Source organism: Aotus nancymaae, unplaced genomic scaffold, assembly GCF_030222135.1.
Source record: "Aotus nancymaae isolate 86718 unplaced genomic scaffold, 86718_ANA_hifiasm-v0.15.2.pri h1tg000025l, whole genome shotgun sequence".
Classification (NCBI taxonomy): domain Eukaryota; kingdom Metazoa; phylum Chordata; class Mammalia; order Primates; family Aotidae; genus Aotus; species Aotus nancymaae.
In genome coordinates this window covers 24,554,299-24,576,943 of record NW_026988438.1, presented here as the reverse complement: position 1 = coordinate 24,576,943, position 22,645 = coordinate 24,554,299, and the positions used below count along the sequence as shown (strand labels likewise).

General features: G+C 44.1%; 1 protein-coding gene across 3 annotated transcripts in view; it reads right to left on the bottom strand.

Moving 5' to 3' along the window:
• Positions 1-22,645, bottom strand: part of AOAH (acyloxyacyl hydrolase) — a 196,896-nt gene that overhangs the window by 5,381 nt on the left and 168,870 nt on the right. For 2 of the 3 annotated variants that reach the window (XM_064380450.1, XM_012461274.2), the window contains 5 exons: positions 21,078-21,250; positions 13,146-13,204; positions 13,009-13,068; positions 11,367-11,463; positions 2,665-2,741 (listed from right to left, as the gene is read on the bottom strand). In XM_064380450.1, the coding sequence (XP_064236520.1) occupies positions 2,665-2,741; positions 11,367-11,463; positions 13,009-13,068; positions 13,146-13,204; positions 21,078-21,250 (466 nt within the window). The remainder of the gene's footprint in view (positions 1-2,664; positions 2,742-11,366; positions 11,464-13,008; positions 13,069-13,145; positions 13,205-21,077; positions 21,251-22,645) is intronic. The other variant, XM_012461275.2, reaches the window with a different exon arrangement.

Below are 22,645 nucleotides of genomic sequence, written 5' to 3'. Positions count from 1 at the left end.
AATTTAGTTTCTTGTAATACAGCATGATGCTTCGTTCAACCACCTGATGACCTGGAATCATGCTGGCCATCCTTACATTGGTCTGTGACCACTGAGGAGACTGTGGGAGGAGAGTGGGCACAATCTGTGCTGACTCCAGCAGGCACTCGACTTTGATTCCTTGAATAAAATCTCTGATAAGAACTTGCCTCGCTGTCCTGTGACTCTGTGTGGCCATTAAAAAAAAACTTTTTAAAATACAACTTTTCTTTCCATTTTTCTTTGTCCCTCTGGACTGGTTCCCTACCAAACCATCCTCCACGCTGCTACAACAGGCATCTATTTAGAACACAAGTTGGATCATTTCATTCTTGCTCGAGAATGTCCAGTGGCTCCTAATCTCCCTCAGGACCAAGGTCAAGCCCCAGACAGATCTTCCATGATCTAGTTTCCTAATATGCTGTAGATTCCTCCCTCTCAACTCCACGGTCATATTCTCCAGCCGCACTGAGCGCTTTGCTTTCCTCTAATATGCCATGCTTTATTTCATATTCAGGTCTTTGCCCATGCAGTTGCCTCTGCTCAAAACACTTCCTGTAACCCTTCTTCGCTTCCCTTCACTCTACTAGTTCATGGTCTTAGTTCTGACATCGCCTTCTCTGAAAACATTTTCGAAAACCCCCCTCTCCCATCCCACCTCGTAACGCTCTGTGGTGTTCTGCACTTGCACAGTTGAAGGCATTTACTACTTTATAGTTAATTGTCTGTTTACTCATCATTTTCCGACTCTATACTATAATTTTAACTGGCAGGGCATTTTCTTGTTCACTCTTGAATTCTCACTGCATTTGACACTGGGTAGTCACTAAATAAATATTTTTGGATGGCACATAGCCAATCTGGACTTTTCAGCTCAATATATGTGATAAACAGGCAGGCTTTAGGCCTAGCTGTTTATTCTTGCCCACTTTATCACTGGCTACCGGCACGTGAACAAATCTTGCAGGAATAGCATAAGATTATGGCACATATCGATTTTCAGTTTTGACTGTGTTTTCAATAACCAGATATAGGTGAAACTGTTTGAGTGCAAGATAGAGCCTCAATTTGACAGACCTTGAATCCCAAAGTCATTTTAAGAGTCAGGGACAGAATGGTTATTTGATAGATGGGATAAATATATCCTGAGGGATAAAACAAAGCTGTCTTTGACCCTCTTGTTTTTAGCTTGTTCCTGACATACTATGTGAGCATCTTTTCATATGCCCATTCTCTACAGAATCAGAAGGGTAAGATGCTGTTCTGTTCAGAGAATGATAAGAACTACGACCTAATAACTGCTAGAAAGAAGGGATAGACAATATACACAAACTCTTCTAAAACCAAAGACATCATTTTTGGGGGACAAGACCCTGATATTTAACCAGAATCTAGCCAATAATTTTCTTTGATCAACTCATCCAATTGATACACAGGAAGGTTAGCTATTCAGAGGTCATTACTCTGATTGTGTGTGTGTGTGTGGGGGGGTGGTTATTTAAATCTGTGAGGTGGACATTTAGCACTTACTTTAAAATTTGCTCAGCATTTGTGGGACACCACTTTTACTCATTTGTTGGGGAGTGGGCACCCTTCTTTTCCTTTCGGAGGTGATTCTTAGCCCTGCCCATGGGCACTGGCTGAACCTAGAGTTGGAGGAAGGTGGGCTGTGTTCACTTCATTCAGGCTCCTGAGGGGACAATCAGCCCTCTTGTGGCCTGGGTCTCAATGGCCAGCCAAGGAGCATCCCCCAGGCACGCCCATCAGGTTTGTACCCTTCGGTAGCCACACGATGCTTCCCCAACAGCTCGAGCAGAAAGGCTCTGTGATGTGGGATTCCCTGAGAGTAAATAGCCCTTCCTTCCCCATAGAGGAGCAGCTTTCAACATTTTACAAGTGGCAGAGCAACTCCCCTACTTCTTTTTCTTCTTAATAAAGAAATGTCATGAGTAAGTCCAGGACCATACAACAGATAAAAGTGGAGCTTCCCTGGTTGAAGCCAGGATAATGGGATGGGAGTGGAGCCGGGAGGGGACAGAGTCCCACCCTCTGGCTCCCCTTGCTTTGTGAAGAGACCGGAGGAGAGCTACCTGACAGAACTGTACTTTGGATCCTCAATGAGAAACAGCTCTTACTGCAGGATACTGCTAAGGACATCGTTCTCCTATACAGCACCCTTTCTAGAAAGATCCTTAGAATAAATTTCTTGTGGGTCTCACTTCCAAAAAATCCTTGTAATTTTCCTTCTTCTTCTTTTTTTTTTTTTTTTTTGTTTTTTGGAGTCCTTGATTTATTTTTTTAATCTTATGGAAGCCATGGCTTAATGCCCCTTTTAGCATCGCTGCTAGAAAGCACAGAGTTGATTTTGTAAGCCCCTTCTGGCAGTTTCTCAGGACTGCCCTGCACATATTTTATGAATTGTAGAAATTAAGTCAGGAATCCAGGTATAATTTCTACTCTATTTTCCTATTGTCCCGAATTTCACTTTGTTTTTTTTAAATCTTCTATCTTATACATGTGTGTACATTACCTCAAGTCCTTTCTGGAACAAAACAAGATAAAAACAAACACATGAATGTGTAAGGGCAATTAAAAACCAACAAACCAATAAACAGCCTTCTGCAACCACCGTGTGACTGCGCTCACCTCGTTGGGGTGGAATCCGTCCACGGGCTCGATGAGCTGCCAGGGCTGCCCGCCTCTCTTCTGCCACTCTTGTATGACTGCAGGGCACAGAACCAGAGGGTTACAGACACACTTGCACAAGCAACAGCCGACGTCCAAGGGCAAGGATATGAGAGCTGCCCAGGCCCTCACAGGCCCATGTTGACCCAGCCACGGCTGCCCCTGAGCTGCTCTCTTGCACTGGGGGCTTTCTGAACAGAAATGATCTTCCCACTGTGTGTGTGTATGTACCTTTTTCTAACTCAGGAAGAGAATACGTGAGAGTGTTAGATGAATGTGGTTTGTGTAGCAGGGAGGGCAGTGGGAAAAGGTGAGCTCTAAAATATTCAAAACCGATTTCAGTACATGTCATTTTTCAGTGGTGCGGTAGGATGGTATTACAGGAGGGGAAAATCCAAAATTTTGTTAACATCCCCTTTCATGGGTTGCCATTTGCAGACTCTGCCTGCGTGTGTCAAGCACTTGCCTTTCAAAATCATACAGTACGTCAGGAATATAATTACATAAAATTATCTCATTGCCACATTTAGAGGGAATATGGCTGCGGAGAAAATATTATGAGCCCCAAAGTGATGAAAAGCAATAAAACTGTCCTTCAACAGGGGTGAGAGACCAAGAATGTCAGTTGCTGCAAGGCAACAGCACAATTAACTCGACATCATTCCATCATACAGTCAGTAAGAACTCCTCAAGGAAACTTTAGATCCCTAGGGAGCCTCCAGAGAGCAGCATCTGAGCTAGCTGCTCCCGGCAAAGTTACGTCTTCACTTCTCCAGCGTCCAGTGAGGGGTGCAGGCACAGCTAAGATTTCTCCTCTTCTTTACTCTTCATTCCCTAGTAAACTCAAGAACAGAGGTCTGTGCCCTCTGAATCTCCCTTTCTTATCCCAAAGGAAGGATGGAGATTCTGTTGGGGGCTTCGATTGGACAAGAGGGGCTGGGCTTCCCCAGGCTGAGTCAATACAAGGCTGCTTTTGCAATTAGTCCTAATGTCCCAGCATGCCATCCCCACTTACTACCCAATCCCAGTTCCCTGGGAGTGGGGGGGTGGGGGTGCTGAAGATAACACTGCCCTTCTCAGAGCTCAGGAAAAAAGTTCATGCTAATGGTTTGGAGTCCTACACACTGAATTGGGGTTCCTGCTAGCTGACTCTCTGGTAGAATGACCGTCCCTGAGCCACGGTTTCATATTATGCTTCTGGCTTTTACTGGAGGCTGTTAGAAGAAGCAGCTGTTGGTAAGTTGCCTTTGCATTTCTTGAAAACTCAAACTGAGGATACTGTCCACTGTGTCACGTGCTGTCTACCACACAGAGTCTCAAGGGAGAAGCAGCAGCGTGTTGGTAAATAACACTTCTCTCTAAAGAAATGGTAGGCAGATCTGCACTGATGCTTAAACAGCATTCACTCTCATGAAAGTTTATTTGTTCTGCTAAGCCAGCATGCACCTTTCAACAATTTCTTTCTTGCCCTTGGCCATAATGTCTTGTAAAGGCACAGTTTTGGAGAAGCTTGCCTGGCTCAGTCTTCAGTTTGCCTGTTTTTTTATGCATGACCTTGGATTCCAACCTTCTGCTTGAGGTTCAGTTCTAACTGCCTCATCTTTCCCTCTGGACTTGACCTTCTGAAGCTTCTGTGCATTCCAGACTGCCCTCCTGGCTGCAATGCTAGCTTTGCTGAGTCAGGGATGCTGTCCAGCCCATCCCTTGCCATTCCCTGATGCTTCTTTTGGGCTCTTTGTTCTCCCTGTTATCCAGGAGAATGGGCCAATTTCTCCCTTTTGGGTCCTGCTTTTCTATTTTCTAACTCTATGCTGATTCTCTGTCCAAGCTACCTCCAATCTGGACATCCAACAAATTGCCCTTAATGGAGAACCAGGCATCTGGAAATATTTCTTTAAATGCAGAGTTAGGATCATCACCACTGAGCCCTCTCAGTTCTCTTTGTCCTTTTATAATCTTTGTCTCATCTCTCCTTGCAGTCCCACAGTAGTCTCTCAAACAAAAATTGGCAACGATGCAGAAAAGCCCAGGCCAGGTGAGATGTCAGCCTCCCAGTCCCCTCTGTGACTTCAGAGGTGACATCATCTCCATCCTACTTGTGCTCCTTTTTGCTTCACCAAAGTTCTTGATGAGCATTTTGTCCCTTTTCCCTTTATTTCTAGTTGGGTTTCACCTTATGCTATACAGATGCTAACAGAAGAAAGAAAAGAAAGAATGAAAGAATGAAAGAAAATCCCAATAGGGTGTTGCCAGGACTGAATGCTTGTGTCCCTTCCAAATTCCTGTGTTGAAATCCTAATCCATAGTATGATGGTATTAGGAGGTGGGGGCCTTTGGGAGGTAGTTATGCCATGAGGATGGAGCCCCCTTCATGGGATTCATGCCCTTATAAAATGGACCCCAGCTGGGCGTAGTGGCTCATGCTTGTAATCCCAGCACTTTGGGAGGCTGATGCGGGTGGATCACAAGGTCAGGTGTTTGAAACCAACTTGGCCAACATAGTAAAACCCCGTCTCTACTAAGAAAAAAAAAAATTAGCCAGGCATGGTGGCAGGTGCCAGTAATCCCAGCTGCTCGGGAGGCCGAGGCAGAAGAATCTCTTGAACCTGGGAGGCAGAGGTTGCAGTGAGCCAAGATAACACCACTGCACTCCAGCCCGGTTGACAGTACAAGACTCTGTCAAAATAAAAATAAAAACAAAAACCCAGAGGGCTCTCTCACTCTTTTTATTTGTTTATTTTTTTGTTTAACCATGGGAGGATACGACGAGAAGTCAGCAGTCAGCAACACAGAAGGGGGCCCTCACCAGAACCTGACCATGCTGGCATCCTGATTTTAAACTTTCAGCCTCCAGAACTATGAGAAATAAATTTTTGTTGTTTATAAGCCACCCAGGTTATGGTATTTTATTATAGCATTCTGAGATGAGAGAGATATTAAAAGATTCCCAGGCATGCTAATAAGAGCAGGTCAATGGGAATTGGGCCCAATCAAGACCTCAGACAGAGCCTGCTAAAAAGTTAGGAAGAGTTGGATGAATAAGACATGAGGCAGAGTCCTTTTGTAATAAGCAGATGCACAGCAAGCCATGGACCTGACCTGGAGTACCCTGGTGTCACCTGATGCAGTAGGGGTAGGAAGTCTCTTCAATACTTTTTGACTCTCCATGTTTGTACAGAGAGTTGAATGACATGTTGAATCAAACCCACGCCTGCAATGGGTAAAAAAACGTCTAGGAAAGGGTTATGGTGATCCGGAGCTCTGGAAAATCTAAAGTAGAAAGCAAATTTGAACCTGTTAAGGAAGCAGTTTAAACAAGATTGTGTTCCTTGACAAGAATGTTTACTAGGAACCTGATATTACCAAGGTGAGATTTGCTTATACATGAGTTTCTTAGACTGTGATTCAATTTTGGCATCTAGGCTTAAAGTAATTTTAGGCTATTTTCATTTTGATTTTCATTTTATGTGTGTTATTAATTACCAAACTAAAAACTATGGCCCTTAGAGAAAGAAAGAGAGGTGTTGATAGATATCTTCATGGAACAAGATAATTAATTCAGTTATCAGAGATAGTGACGCAGGTTGAGCATCTCACATCCAAAAAGCCAAAATCCAAAATGCTCTAAAATTAAAAACTTTCTGAGTGTCAACATAATGCTCAAAGGAAATGCCCACTGGAAAATTTTGGAATTTGTACACAGGATGCTCAACTGGTAAGTATATGTAATGCATATATTCCAAATTTGAAAACATCCCCCCAATCCAAAATCTGAAACATTTCTGGTCCCAAGCATTCAGGATAAGGATATTCAACCTATACTATGTTTTCAAAATGAGAAGAGATGGTCATTCCCTTTTCCTTCCCTTGGAGACTTGAGCAATTCCAAAACTGTGGGAATTATGGAAGAAAATCTCAGGAACAAAAACACAAAGAAAGAGAAGGGATATTTACTTGCCAAGATTTGCAGGGGAACAGGAGCATACCCTAGGGTTAGGGGCAGTGGGAGAGGTCTACCTTTTATCATCACCATAGTCCAGCAATTCTAAATGATGTCGATGATAACACATTCCTCCCTGCTAGGAAATTATTCCTGTCTCCCAGCCCCCATCCCTTCTCTACATTGGGTGACAACTACAAGGGAGTCTGGCCTTTGGAAGAACTTGCTTGCTATATAAAATAATACAATAGGTGTTAAAAGAAAATTCTCCAAGTTTACTAAGGCTACAATCTATCTATTTACAGAGGCAAACATCATTTTTCCCCCATAGGATTATTATGTCTGTGAGGGCTATGGGTCATCACATATATGTAGCCATCAGGACAGTAAAACTTAAGGGAGCCTCAGTAACTCACAGGCAAGTGTTTAGAATTTTAGCTGTATCATGACCAATGTCAAAGGAAAGATCCTTTGTTTATCTCAGGATGAAATTCTGCTTTCTCGGGAGAAATGCAATACCAGACGCTGGTCTTTTTACTTTTTCCATAATTGATTTTAAGGTGGGAGTTCCAATCAAAGATAACATGGTAAGTTGGTCAGTTTCCTTTCTACTTAGGAACCATAACTTAAAACAGAGCGATGAGTTCCTATTTGTTCTTCAGAAGATCTGGATTAAGTTTCTTGAATGATCATGGATGATCTGCGGAGATTTGGAGCATAATGTATTTTGTTTTGTTTTCTTCTTCTTAATGTATTTTCTTTATTTGTAAAGTCAAGGAAACTGCTAATCACCAGCTTTTCAAAAATGCAATAGAAAGAGTGGAGGAAGACTCATAAAACACTTGGTAGCTCTTGGGTGAACAGCAACACTAGCAGATATTTTAAAGAAAAGGCTGCATTCTGGTCAGCACCATAAAGTCATTGGCTGATTTTACAGATGTATTCATGGTGGCGGGAACCAAGAGCCAGGTTTCCTCCAATTGAGCTGTCTGGGAAGCTGAGGGCAGCTGGAGATATATTTAAACCATCGGTGTAAAAATGGCTTTGTTAGCCAAGTGGCATTTTCTTTCCTTTGTTGGGGATGTGTGCTGCAGACAAAGAGAAAGAACATCACCTGCTCAAGTTGGCATTCCCTGAAGGGAGGAAAAGTTACTGCCTCTGTTTAGTTCATAACCAGTTGGAGAATGAGTCAGCAAGAGATAAAAAAGAGTCTTTGGAGATGAGCAATCATCTTTCAGTGCTGGACTGAGTCTGTCAGGGCAGAAAATGAATAGGTCTCGTGTCTACCCTCAAGTGACAGGGACCCTCAAATGCAATTTGCTCTGTCACAAGGATGTGAAATTGTGAATTTTAGTATCATGAAAAATGAGAATATTTTTGACACAATAGTCAGCTCACATAAAGTACCAAAATGAGAGAAGAGATTTTCATGGGAATATTAGGACTGCAGACTTAATAAGCGACTCTGTAGGGTTTTAATTTCTGATAGAAAATTACATTTCTTCTTGGTAATGAGTTGCATTTCTACCATACCTTCCTCAAAGGAACTCAAAGTACTTCACAGGCATGAATGGAGCTGGGGGATGGGTTGGACCTCAGAAGTGAAGGAGATGCTTCACACACACTGATGGTGGCAGTGGGGGATGGCTGCTAACCGTTATTGAGCCCTTACAACTTTACACGTTTTGTTTCAGTTAATCCTTACATGGGTTAGTTATTTCTATCCTACATACAAGGAAACAAAGGCTGGGTGGTTATTTAATTCACTTGAGGTTACCCAGCTCCTCTGTGTCTGAGCTGGAACACAGTTGTAAATTCTGTGCCCTTTCTATAACCACACATCGTACCCACATGAGGTGGGTTTCTGGGAAGATGAGCTTCCCAGGCACGGAGGTGACACACGGAGATGGGTCTGGGATGGAATTATCCCTCCACCTGCTTTGGAAATGCTAAAATTTCAAGTTAAAAATGTGTTTTGCAGTACCTAACTCTGAGCTTAAGTTGAGACATTACCACAGTTACTGAAAACCAGACAGAAATGCTGGCTCTTTCGGGTGTGGACATGGTGGCACTGAGGCATCAAATGCAGGTGCTGTATCAGATGTTCATGGAGGCAGGTCCCACAGTGATCCCACAGTGCCCACATGCCTTCGTTAGTGGGGTGCCCACTAACTTCCTGAGGAGAAGGCGAAGGAGGCCCTGCACAAAAACTGGATCTTCACATTTCTTTTAAACAAATGGCAGGACATTACAAAACAGGAAATTCCTTGAACTGTTGATGGGAATCACTAAGCACGGAGAAATGGCTACGAGCTTTCTGCCACGTTGATGTAGACTGTTCAGTTCAGCTTAACTCAACTTTTTGCTTTTTCACTGCATTTATTATTGCTGTGAGGACAAGAAAGGGCTGATGAGGCCCTGCTTCCAAGCATGTCAGTTCACCAGTAGAATTCTGGCCAGTCAAGAATAAAGCTCTTCTGTCTGTATTCTTCATGGAGATAAGGACTCTTCTGTTTTGTTAACAATTATGTTCCCGGCACCTTCATAGCTCCTGGCACATAGCAGGACTTACAAATCTGATGACTGACCCAGCTCTTAAAGCATTATAGAACTCTGTTTATTAAAATTTATTTTTATTTTTATAGAGATGAGGTCTCTGTCAGCCAGGCTGGAGTTCAGTGATGTGATCACAGCTCACTGCAGCCTCAACCTCCCAGGCTCAAGTGATCCCCCGCTCACCTCAGCCTCTAGAGTAGCTGGGACTACAAGCATGTACCACCATGCCTGGCTAATTAAAAGAAAAAATTGTAGAGATGATTTTTTTTTTTTTTGATGGAGTTTCACTCTTGTTCCCCAGGCTAGAGTGCAATGGTGCAATCTTGGCTCACTGCAACTTCCGCCTCCCAGTTTCAAGCTATTCTCCTGCCTCAGACTCTTGAGTAGCTGGGATTACAGGAATGTGCCACCACACCTGGCTAATTTTTGTATTTTTAGTAGAGACGGGGTTTCGTCATGTTGGCCAGGTTGGTCTCCAACTCGACCTTGTGATCTGCCTGCCTCAGTCTCCCAAAGTGCTGGGATTACAGGCATGAGTCACCACGCCCGGCCATAGAGAGGTGAGGTCTTGCAATGTTGCCCAGGCTGGTCTTAAACTCTTGAGTTTGAGCAATCCTCCCATTTCAGCCTCACAAACCATTTATTAAACTTTAATGGGCATAGAAATGACCTGTGGATTGTGTTTGAATGCAGATTCTGATTAGGTAGGTCTGGAGTAGGGCCTGGAATTCTGCGTTTATAACCAGTTCCTGGGCAGTGTTGATTTTGCTTCTCCACAAGCATACATTGAGTAAGGAAATGGTACCTTTTCTGTGTACCAGGCATAACATTTAGGAAGCTGGCACATTATTTCATAGAATCATCACAAAGATTTGTTAGGAAGATACGGTATCCCCATTTCCAGGACTGGAAAGGGAATTTAGAAATATTCAGAGAATTGCCTGTAGTCCCAGAGATAATAAATGACAGAGCTAGAGATCACTCTGGAAAATAAAAGCCCCATGTGAGTGTTAGGCATTATTATATTTTTAATAACTTTATCTATATTCAAGGTTGATGATGATCAAAGATCACTTGGTGGCGCATTTGTTTACACCAGGAATTCATTAATGAGTCTTTAACTCTGCATTGTAATGAGAGGTTATTTATCAAAATGTCTCTCCCCATGAGGGAAATGTGTATCACCTAGGCAGGAAATCTAGTTAAGGGAGATCAGTCTTGTTGAAAGGATGTTTGGAATTGAACTACTAGAGTCTGCAAGGCAAAACCTGTCAGTGAATGTAATATTTGATAATTCATGATGGCCATCTGCTCCAACCCAGATGCTGGGGATGGGGCATTGGGAGTGTCGGACAGAGATGATAAACCATGAGGAATCTTCCATCTTTTGCCTGTACCGTGAAACTCTTCATTAGCATTATCTTATCTGGCAGTCAACAGGGGGCTTTGCTCTGGTATAAAAATTGCTTAGCAAAGAAAATGAATCAGGAAGGATTACACTCAATCAGCAATAATTTTTCAGACTCAAAATGTAAAGGGTAAATCAGTAGCTGTAGTCATCACACCTGTTTTTGTGTGGCCACTTAGCAGTGACGCCAGTGTTTGGACAGAATGCTAAAAACGAAACTTAGTAATGTCCTTTCCAGAAAACTGGGACATAGGTTGATCACTTTGCCACAGGCAAGTTCTTTGGTCCCTCCCTTAGAGGTTCTGATTAGGTTGGTCATGTATAGGGCCTGGGAATCTGCACTGCTCATGAGTCCCTGGGTAATTCAGGGTCCACTGTGAGAGGTGCCAGCCTATCTGTCATTTCTGTCGCATCCATCTGTGACCCACAGGTAACCAGGGCATTTTACCTGGCAAGAACACGTTAGTGAGTGCATTAACCTGTAAGTTGCCAGCCCAAAGCTCTTTCTAACCAGTCACTGGCGCTATTGCATCAGGGATTGTAAAATGATGGTGAAGTGCAGAGGTAATGCTGAGCCCAACCTTCTCAGAAAGAGTCCCAGATTTTATCTTTTTTCAATACCAAGAGCTATTAATGTATCAGAATCGGTAGTAGTAGCCCTGCCCAATCTGCTGCCTGCTGGCTTATAAAACCAGTTGCCCAGGCCCTAAACTAGCTGCTGCTTTCAACTTCTGTCAATACCCAAACAAAACCACTTACTTTCATGGAAGGCAAACTCCACGTAGAAAAGATGGAAGTTTGTAAATTTCTCTTCGGCTGCAATTTTTTTCAGTGTGTTGGAGAGTTGCTCTGCTCTCTGAAGACAGAGGAAACAGGGAGAATTCTGTGAAATCTAGACTTTGACTTTAGTGAGATAATTCAGGCAGAACAAAGAAATCGATCTTCCACATCCTATCCCACTTTCATTTCTCCAAGCAATCAGCATACCGCAGTTCTGCACTTTCAACTCTATTCACGTACAAATGGCCAATGAACATATGATGAATGTTAACGTTCATTAGGAATCGAATCAGTGTAAATTAGTGATACTAGTTTTTCCACCCTTGGGATTGGCAAAGGTAAGATAACCATAATATTGAATGTTGTCATTGGTAGGTGAATGAGAATATCATTAACTTAACCTTTCTAAAGAGCAATTTGGCAGTATGGATCAAATCCTTAAACACGGACATACTCTTTGGCCCAGTAATTTTTCTAGGAATTTGTCTTGAGGAAATAGAGATGTACACAGAGACATACATCTTTAGATATATGACTGTTCATCACAGTGCTATTTATCACAGTATAAATTTGGAAACCATCTAAATGTCCAACACCAAAGGATGAAATAAATCATAATATATTCACATGTATGAACTTTCGAATGGTTACAACATCATGATGTGGAGAAATAATCTATGAACACTGGAAAGCCTAAAAGAGTATGTGCATTCTCATACTAGGTAGGCAGAAATCAAATATATTGATCTCTGGAAGTGGTAATGGAAAGGCATACACATATACTGAATTTGGGTGGTGGAATTTGGGGTGATTTTATGCTTTTTTTGTGTTCTCCAAGTTCTAAAAAATTAAAATATGCTTTTTATGAAAAAATATTCAATGAGTCTTTTTTTTCCTTTTTTTAAGACAGGGTTTCCCTCTGTTGCCCAGGCTGGAGTGCAGTGGCGTGATCTCAGCTCACTGCAACCTCTGCCTCCAGGTTCAAGTGCTTCTTATGCCTCAGCCTCCCGAGCAGCTGGGACTACAGGTGCCTGCCATGACACCCGGCTAATTTTTGTAGTTTTAGTAGAGACAGGGTTTCATCATGCTGGTCAGGCTGGTCTTGAACTCCTGATCTCAAGTGATCTGCCCACCTCCGCCTCCCAAAGTGCTGGGATTACAGGTGTGAGCCACCACGCCCAGCCTCAATAAGTCTTTTACAAACAGATTAGTCACCATCTGTGAAAGAAGTGCAAACCATGGTCTTTGAGCAATGGATTCTCTAAGAGAAGGGAGGAAGGTTCTTATTTACCTCAGGAGAACTTTCATCATGCACAGGGGCCAACCGCAACCATTCTCTCCACCCCAAAACTATGCTTAGGACCAGCTTTAAAACATGTGTGTGTGTGTGTATACACATGTGCACACATAAGAGAGACAGTGGTTGAGAAACACAGTCAGAGGACAGACCCAGAGCGAGGCAGAGGGAGACAGGGTGCACCAGGTTCTCTTCGCTCCCCAAGCACCAGGGAGGTTTTGGAGGCCATCCCCCTGCTAGGATCTCATCCCCAGTGAAAACTCTGCAGCAAACACAAGGAAAGAATGATCAAAGATGGTATCAAAAGGTCTGTGACAGTCGTACCTCTGAAGTGAGAGTCCTCAACGTCTTGTTGGAAGACATCCAGCCGTGGCAGGGGCTGACCTGAGAGCAGGAAAACACTTTGATTACAGAGGAACAGGACGGGCAAGCAGGCTTGAAGCAAGTCAGTGAGTGCTCACCTGGAGGCAGTTCAGGAAGGAGTACAGCTGCGCATAGGTCACGTCTTTATTTAGCTGGCCTGGAAAACAGAGAGGTATGGTATGTTGAATGCACTCGGCAATAGCAGCGTTTAGAGACACTTGGGGGCTTCCCTGCCTCTCTTGTAGAAGGTCGCATTTCCAGGGGGTTGCCCTGATTTTTCATGCAGCATTGCTCTGCAAGAATGCCTGTGCTTTTCTCCTTTCTGAGCCCCTAGAAATTCAGACCCAGATTTGGGGTCTGAACTCCTGAGGAGTTCAATTGCATATAGAGCTCTGAGCATGGGCTTGGATGGGGCTGGGGCAGCTGGCCTCATCTGGACTCAGGAAAAAGAAATGCAAGTATCCTACAGCTCAATATGAACCAGGATGCCTTGAACAAAGCCCTTTAAGGATAGCACTTTCTCCTGGCCCTCGTATGAAATGCTCCCTGCATGGGACACGGGGAACATTTGAGGTGGCAGTTGACCTAATTCCCTTTTCTAGGTTTATGAAATGCTCAGGCCTGACCAAATTATCCCATGCCGATGGCCTGGCAGGACATTCTGAGTATCTGAAGCTTTGATCACGTAGTTCTCTGCAGTTTGGTGAACTGAGAGTCTTCAAAAATGCTTGGGTGGCCCACGGGATGGGGAAGATGGTACCTCATGTCTCCCTTCGTGGCACTGGAGTAAGGGCGTCCAGTGGATACCTTATTTGGCCCTAATTAGTAGATAGCCCTACCCTTATTTTTCAGTGCAGCTTATAGGGTACATAATAAAAGGTTCATCTGGTTCATGAACCAGGTGAGGGTTCATCCAGTTTTTCTAAATATCAGCTCTAGTCCCAGAATCTGTGGAGGTGATTTCTTCTCTCTTCCAACACTGCCCCACCCCGCCTACAGCATATCCACCCCTCTGTAGCAATTCAACTTTCATGCTGTGGCTCACAAAAGCCAGGTCTCCCCAGTCTCAGGGGTGAATGACTGACACTGTATCCATTAACACCCCTCACACTCTTGAAAACATAAAGGAAGATGATAGTATCTATCTCAGAATGAAGAGAAAGATTGAAGGTGATAGAACACAGTCTTATTTTTCACTTATACCTCTGATTAGTTAGACTGGAAGATAGATTCAATTTTCTTGTCATAGAGAAAAATTTTATTATCTCTCTGTGAGGGTGAATGAGTCCCAGGACGGGAAAGCCTCAGGCTCATTACGGCCACTTAAGTCACAGTGACCCGCCAGGTCTGTCTTCTGCACAGGCTTCTGTATCTTCGCATTTTAGATGAATCCCAAGTCCTTGGCTTTTGTCCTTGCTTTCATTTTATGGGCCCGACACTGAGGTCCCCTTTTCCCCCAAATTCCTACTTCTACCCACTGAGGCTTTGTTCCTTCTCTGTGTGTGTGTGTGTGTGTGTGTGTGTGTGTGTGTTTTGTCATTTCCCCCCTTCCTGAATGTGCCCCAGTTGCAGTGACTGACACCTTCCTTCTCCACGCCCCACCCTGGGCCCTCCACGTGCTCTCCTGGCTTGGCTCTTTCCCCCTGGGGGCTGCCACTGAGCCCCAGCTTTCCCTCTCCCCACCTTCTGTGAGGGCCCAGTGTCTCTGAATGCTTTTGCCTCGGTGCCTGGCACCATCTTGTCCCTATGTTGGAAATGGGGCCTCATAGTGAAACTTACGTAGCCTGGCTGGGGTCCTGCCACACTTCTGGGCCTTGGTGTGCCCCTCCCCCAAGGGGTAGCATCTCTCTGCAGCCCGACAGGAGGTGGCACCTCATGCCTGAGCATTCACTCTCCCCTCCCCACCTTCAGGCCTGGATTGCTTTGATATTCAGAGGGGCCAGAGTTTGTCCTGCTCCTGTGACACTGGGAACTTCATTGCCGGATCCTCCTTGGGAATGAAGGCCCTCCTCAGCCTTGTTGCACCCTGCCTGAGGCCCTCTCCTGCTGTCTTACTGCTGACGGCCAGCACAGGCCCTAAGGGGTACCCTCCTTCCACACCTCCTCCAGTCCTTCTCCCTTCCCCTCCGTCTCCTGGCTCCACCTCCAACTGGACCTTGTTGAGAACGGGAACGTCCTTACTGTGGGGAAGCTAGGTCTGCTGAACAGGAGGAGGGCACATCAGGTGCATTTAGAAGGACCTGGGAAAGTTGTAATGAGTCAGTGTCCCTCCTCTCTGGTGTCTCAGCCTGTTAGAGGGTAGGGACTCTGAAGCTGGACACGTGGAAGACTGGTTAGGGGTGCTTGCGATGGGCTTATGGCTTCAAGGAAGGGAAGAGGGAAATGGTTCTTAGGCTTTCTGCTTTATTGGTACCATCAGTTGGTCCCCCAATCTTTCTTTTTAGGCATTACCTTTTCTCTTTGTTGCTTTAATGTAATTTTTGCCTATTGATCTTGCCTCTATGGGGATCCTACAGAGAGACTGTATCTGTGACTCCCTGGTCAGAAAGTCCCTCTGGATAGAAAAGCTGATCAAGAAAGCCCAGGGGCAGGCCAGGAGGACTGTCCCACAGTGGCCAGGAATCACCAGGGGCCGAGGAGCTCTGTCTGTGTTTATCTGTGTATCTTTGTGTGTGTCCGCATGTCTGTGTCTCTGTGTCTTTCTCTGTGTCTGTGTATATATGTTTCTGTGTCTGTGTGTCTGTGTCTGTTTGTGTGTCTGTGTCTGTGTGTGTGTCTGTCTCTATATGTGTGTGTGTGTATGCGTCGGTATGTGTGTGTCTGTGTGTGTGTCTGTCTCTGTGTGTGTGTGTATGTGTCGGTATGTGTGTGTGTATCTCTGTGTGTTTGTGTGTCTGTGTGTGTATCTGTGTGTGTGTCTGTGTCTCTGTGTGTATGTGTCTGTGGGTGTGTGTCTGTTTCTCTGTGTGGGTGTGTTTTGAGTGTCTGTGTGCCTGTGTGTGTGTTGTGGGGAGCCAGTGGGCTGGCCCAGTGTTTGCCACAAACTCCTCTGAAGATCAAAGGCATGTTCTTCCCCAGCTGGCTAAGTGACGGTTTGTGTCTTTGTAATCTGTAATTTCTTTAGAGCAGGGTTTCTCGTATCTATTTAATTCTGGAAACGTAATTGAAATCTTAGGTACCATATACACTTAGTTCCAACAAAGATCAGTCATACCTCCATGAAATGCAACGTAAATGTATTGAAACCACATTCATTCAGACAGATAGAAACACCAAAGTATTTTAAAAAGACATTTGGTTTCAAGTTTAAGAGTAATTGGAGTAAGATGAAGTTGCTGTTTTGCGGCAGAAGCCCTTCAAGGCAGGCCCACTAGCAGACGAATTTGCAGCCAGGAGTCCCTGGCTTCCTCCCAGAGTCTAACCCTTGGGACGGCCCTGGAATGCCTGTGACTTGCCCATCCTCATGGACACTCGGCACATTCACCGTCAGGGTCCACAGAGTCTGTGTGCTGTGCTCCCCAGCGGAGTTGTCTTTTCTCTCTCATGTGAACACACAGACTGCATTTTATGTCATCTTTACTCAAAAGCACAGAATAGGAATCTCAGATATATTTCTGGAATGATCGCCTTCCTCACAGAGCATGGCTGAGAGGGCTTGTAACCGGCCAAGCTTGACTTTTCTTAAAAGACCTTCATCAGTAGAATCCCAATGTGCGAGGCTCGCTGTCTGGTAATTCCTCATAAAGACAATAAACTCTCACCAGGAATTTTAGTGACTGGTAGAGGCTGTGGGGTGCTTCGGTGGCCAGCGACGGATTGGGTAGTGAGTCACAAACCCAGCTGAGGAGGAGGGAGGCTAGGAGGGGCTCGTCACCCCCTCCTTCCTGGCAGGAGTGACACAGGCACCCGTTCTTGTTCTGGGCCTCTGTGACCTGCTGAGTGGGTGCTGTGGCATCTAACTGTGCCTTCACTGGTTGCTCAGGCTGAGTTCTTGCCTGTCCTGAGGGGAAAGGAGGCAGCAGAGACTCTGTCACTGACCAGGGGCTCCCCCAACACTTCTGTTCCCTGGACTCTTTCCTAATCCTCAAGAAGTGGCCAAAGTCAAGTCTAGACACTATTATCACCACATTTCTAGGCTCAAATTAATGGAACTCACCCCCTTCTTCCTGCTTTTTTTTCTTTGCACAACGCCCTTAGCACAACCCTTAATATGGTGGCCAGGAATCAGACTCGAGTGTCCAGCTGCTGACTAAGATGAGATCTACAATGGCCTAAACAGAGCAATCAAGCCCTGAGGCCAGTCCAGCACCAACCCTGCTTCACTGCTGGTGAGATATCCAAAGATGGGGTTTGGAGTAAGAGCAGAAGAGACACAGCGTGAGAGCAAGAAATGAAATCATTGTGGTTAATGAAAGCATCTATCTCACAGGGTTATTCTCAGAATCATACCTTCCCGGCCAGGCATGGTGACTTATGCCTGTAATCCCAGCACTTTAGGAGGCCAAGGCGGGTGGATCACCTGAGGTCAGGAGTTCGAGACCAGCCTGGCCAACATGGTGAAACCCCACCTCTACTAAAAATACAAAAATTAACCTGGTATCATGGCAGGTGCCTGTAATCCCAGCTAGTCAGGAGGCTGAAGCAGGAGAATTGCTTGAACCTGGGAGGCAGAGGTTTCAGTGAGCAATGATTGTGTCATTGTACTTCAGCCTGGATGAGAATGAGACTTCATCTCAAAAGAAAAGAAATCACACCTTCCTAATGTGGCCTCTTTTGAAGTCTGTTATGTTGTGTGAGTTATGAGACCTGCCAAATGAGGCCTGGGGATGCTGGACGAATCCCACCTACTTCCCCAGACTTTCTAGGAAGGACCCTGATGCTTTGTTGAGAAATTTTTAATTTATTTCCCATGGCAACCAGGCAGTAGAGATAATTTAGGATATGAATATTTACTTAAAAGCATCAAACAAATTTTAGATGGTTTCAGCTTTCTCCATGATTGGAGTTTTTTTTTTTTTTTTTAAACTGCTGATGTTTCTATAGAATGAACTTGTTCTATCTTTTTCTTCTTCCCATTTTGTGCTGTGACATGCTAGGTTGTGATTAGCAGCCAGAGAGAGTCCCCTTGAGGAGGACAAGGCAAAGTCTAGAGTCTTTCAACCCTGCATGACTGACAGTCTTGGTTGTGGGTGCCGTCTTGTGTCTTACAGATGTTTAGCAAAACCCCTGGCCTCTACTTGCTAGATGCTAGTTGCACCCCTCTTCTTCTTGATTTTTTTTTTTTTTTTTTGAGACCAAGTTTCACTCTTGTTGCCCAGGCTGGAGTGCAGTGGTATGATCTCAGCTCACTGCAACCTCTGCCTCCCGGGTTCAAGCGATTCTCTTGCCTCAGCCTCCAGAGTAGCTGCAATTACAGGTGCGTGCCACCACATCCGGCTATTTTTATTTTTACTTTTTGTATTTTTAGTAGAAATGGGGTTTCACCATGTTAGCCAGGCTGGTCTTGAGCTCCTGACCTCAGGTGATCCACCCGCCTTGGCCTCCCAAAGTGCTGGGATTACAGGCATGAGCCACTGTGCCTACTCCAGTTGTACCCCTCTTCTGTCTCCAGATATGGTAAAAGTGGGGTGGGGGTGAGTGGGTTGCCCCCAGTTGAGAACCACTGGCCTAGAGAATCTACAGAAGTGGATTAATCCCCCAATCATCCTTTTTTCTTTTCTCAGTCCTTTCCAAATTGCATGGAGTCATTCTCACATACCATTCTTGCACTCTTTTTTTTTTTAAGACAGAGGTTTTTTGTTTGTTTGCTTTTTGCTCTTGTTGCCCAGGCTGGAGTTCAATGGTGCGATCTCAGCTCACTGCAACCTCCACCTCCTCAAGCAATTCTCCTGCCTCAGTCTCCAAAGTAGCTGGGATCACAGGTGTACACCACCACACCTGGCTAATTTTTGTATTTTTAGTAGAGGTGAGGTTTCACTATGTTGGCCAGGCTGGTCTCGAACTCTTGACCTCAGGTGATCCACCCGCCTCGGCTTCCCAAAGTGCTAAGATTATAGGTGTGAGCCACTGTGTCAGGCCTCATTCTTACATTCTTATGTTTTTCCTTCCCTTAGTCCTTTCCAAATTGCATGGAGTCATTCTTACATTTGGTCTCATGTTTATGAAACCAAACATGTCTCATAAATCAAGTGAATTGTATGGCATATCGGAAAGAATTTATGGTGATGGCGTAACCAGAGTTCATGGAAACAAAATGGGATTTGAAAGCAGAAAATGGAAGTCAAGTCGCTATGATTGTGATGGAGTAAATTGGGAACAAACTTGCCTGCCTTCAGCTTCTCTTTCCTAAGCATTTCTTAGTATGGGAGAGACATTTAGAAATCTGAAAGAATCAGTTGAGGGCAGATGTACAATTTTCATATCCTGCAGTTCAAAGAGACATTTTTAGCCCAGGTTGTTATCCTTAATGCATGCAAAGCAGCCCAGAATGGAGTGAAGTTCCATGTGTGAGCACGTGATTTCTAAGGGGGCGTGGTCAAGGTTGCATGAACTATGCTCTACTTAGGTGAGGCTGGACAGCGTTTTGCTTGGATAACAGTATTTGTGACACACTAGTAACTCAAGAGGAAAATGGCTTCATCCTTATTGGTGGAGAATCTGGAATGTGTATGTCCACTATTGTCCCTCCAACTAAGAGATCAGGGCTCTTTGAGAGCTGGCTAAAGGACCCTTACTTTTTTCCCAGGTGGGGAGAGGTGGAATTTCCTGAGGGAGAAGTAGAATTGGACAAGGACTGCAGGAAGACAAGGGAAGATTGAAAAGATACACGCAAAGTTGTATATGCAAGAAAATGCTCTTGATGGCCTGAAATGTGAGTCTTGCTCCCACCCCCACACTCTAAGGAGGGCATGAAGGAATGAGTTTCAGGTCTTTGAATTTCTCGCCTGATTCCTAAGAAGGTGCTTGGACTGCCAGCACTTTTTAGTGGGTTGGGCTCAGGAGGTGAGTGAGGTAACACCAGGGAAGGGATAGCCCTTTCTTCATGATAGTTTTGTGCAGGTGCTGTCAATATGGGGCTGAGAGGAGGGTACCCAGGCCTCTTCTTATAGTTGCTCAGCAGGGATGACTGAGCCAGCTCCCTGTTCCTCTTCCTTGATCAGTTTTCTTCCTGTGGCACTTATCACCCTCTGACATACTTTTGAGTCATTCTCCCACTGTAATATAATCTTTCTGTGGGTAGAAACTTAACACTGTTGTGTTTGCTGCTGGTTACCCTGTGCCTAGAACAGTGTCTGGCACATAGTAGGCACTTAATAACTACATTCGTCCCTGAAAAACAGAAGGAAGAGTCCTGCTACAACCAGCTTACATATTCAGCGAGCTCTGTGGCATTTGGCAAGCCACCTAACCTCTCTGAGCCTTGTTTTTTTCATCTATAAAATGAAATTATTGTGGTTGATGAAAACATCTATCTCACAGGGGTAAGGATCACACCTTCCTAATATGAATTACTGGCACTTTTATGTTTGTATGGTATCAGGAATATGTGAGTTGCCATTAGAAGGTCCAGGGACATTTTAGAGCCATGGACCCCAAGAGAGTGTAGAAGCAGGCAACGAGCAGGCTGGAGGACCATGCTCTAGAGAATTCTAACAGGCCACCAGGAGGCACTCACCAGTGAGGTTCAGAGAGATCCATGCCTTTGACTCAGGGGTCTGTCTCCTGTTTGGGCTTCCTTAGCTCATTTTACATTTCACCTTCTGTTAGAGAAGTTTCTTGGTTTGAGTGCTTACCTTTCAGTGTCTTAATTCTTCATGAATTACTTCTACCCTTTCTGGCTTTAGATCTGATTCTGCCCACCTCGGTAATGACCTTTAGATACTGCACCTGGGGGCTCTTGCCTTTATCAGCTCTGACTCATGTTCCATGATGGCATTTTAGGCACGTTTCTATATGGCTTGAACCATATATACATTGAACTATATATACATTGATATTGTTAAAGAGAAAGAGAATCTTCAAACTGGTACCGAGAGGATGATATCTGTTGTGCAAATTATCCCAGAGAAAGGTTCCATCTGGTAAGCCATAAAAAATAACATGGCTGCCATTGGGCAGGTGGGAATTTAGATACTTCAGAGTCTGCATGATGTTGGAGTAGAATTTCTCAGGAGTGGTCATGGCTGGGACTGTGTCACGCTTCCTGTTGGTGGAATAAACAGAAAACATCTTGCTTAATTATAGGGATAGATGCATGCAAATTGCAAGCAAATACAAAATACATCACACACACACACAGACACACACACACACACACACACACACAATGGTGGTCATTGGGGCTATATACAAAATATTCCTGGATTTCCATCTTTCTGGCACATAGTCAGACTATATTTCCTGACTTCTCTGTGGTTGAGTGGAGCATGTGACTAGTTCTAACCAATGAGTGGTGAGCTGAAGTGACATGTGTCATATTTGGTGATGTGACACCTTCTAGAATGCTCTTTTCCTTTGAATGGGTATAGGGAACATTCAAGATAGCTGCTTAAACAATCTGAGTCCCAGAACAGAGTCCCATGGTGATCTCTGATGGACAAGCAGTATGAGAGAGACGTAAACATTTTTTGTTTATGCTACTAAGATTTTAGGGACTGTTTGTTCCTGTGTTCCTGTAGCATAACCTCACTGGCCTGACTTACGCAGTTTTTGAAATGAAAGGGGTCTGGTGTTGCTTATGATTTATTTGTCACTTTGACATCTGTAACTTGGTCTTTAAAACTTTTCAAATGTATCACAGTTAGAAAACAGAATCTTACTGACAAAGTTGTATTATACATCCACACTATATCTTGCTTTTTATCCTTCAGTTTCTGCACTGGATTTGGACTTGCATGCATTTCCTGATGGACTTCTATTCCAGGCTATACCCTGCAACACCATTTCCAACAAACAATTCCAGCTTGCATTATTGTCTTTATAGAGTAGTGCTTGTGCTCTATAGAGGGTATTTGAAATTTTAAGTTATATTTTCTCTTCTTATTTTGTAAAAGTAAAATAAACAAATAAAGTGCTGAAAGTAGTTATGAGAAACACAGGCTTAAAATCAAAGCACGTCAGATGAAGGTGAAATTCCTAAGTGCGCTGAAAGTGGCCAATCTTTACCCTCAATCAGACATTTATTGAATTTAAGCTGATTGACTTATTTTCATTTGGTTTGGAAAAGAAGTAAGGAATGTACACAATACTACAAAGATATCATTTGAAGTTATGTTTAAATTGTGTTCATTAATTGATTTAAAGTTATATTTCATTGGGTACTCTGCTCACCACCAGGGTGATGAGGTCATTTGTACTCCAAACCTCAGCATAACACAATATATCCATGTAATGTAATGAACTTGCACATGTACCCCCGAATCTAAAATAAAAGTTGAAATTATTTTAAAAAGCTATGTTTAAAAGGCAAGGGATCCTAAAATATTTTTGGCATTAATATATGTTTATTATTGTTCATTTTTTGCACAACTGACTTTTGCACACACCTTCAGGAACACACCAAATATGGATTAGGATCCAAACCTCCATTAACTTGGGA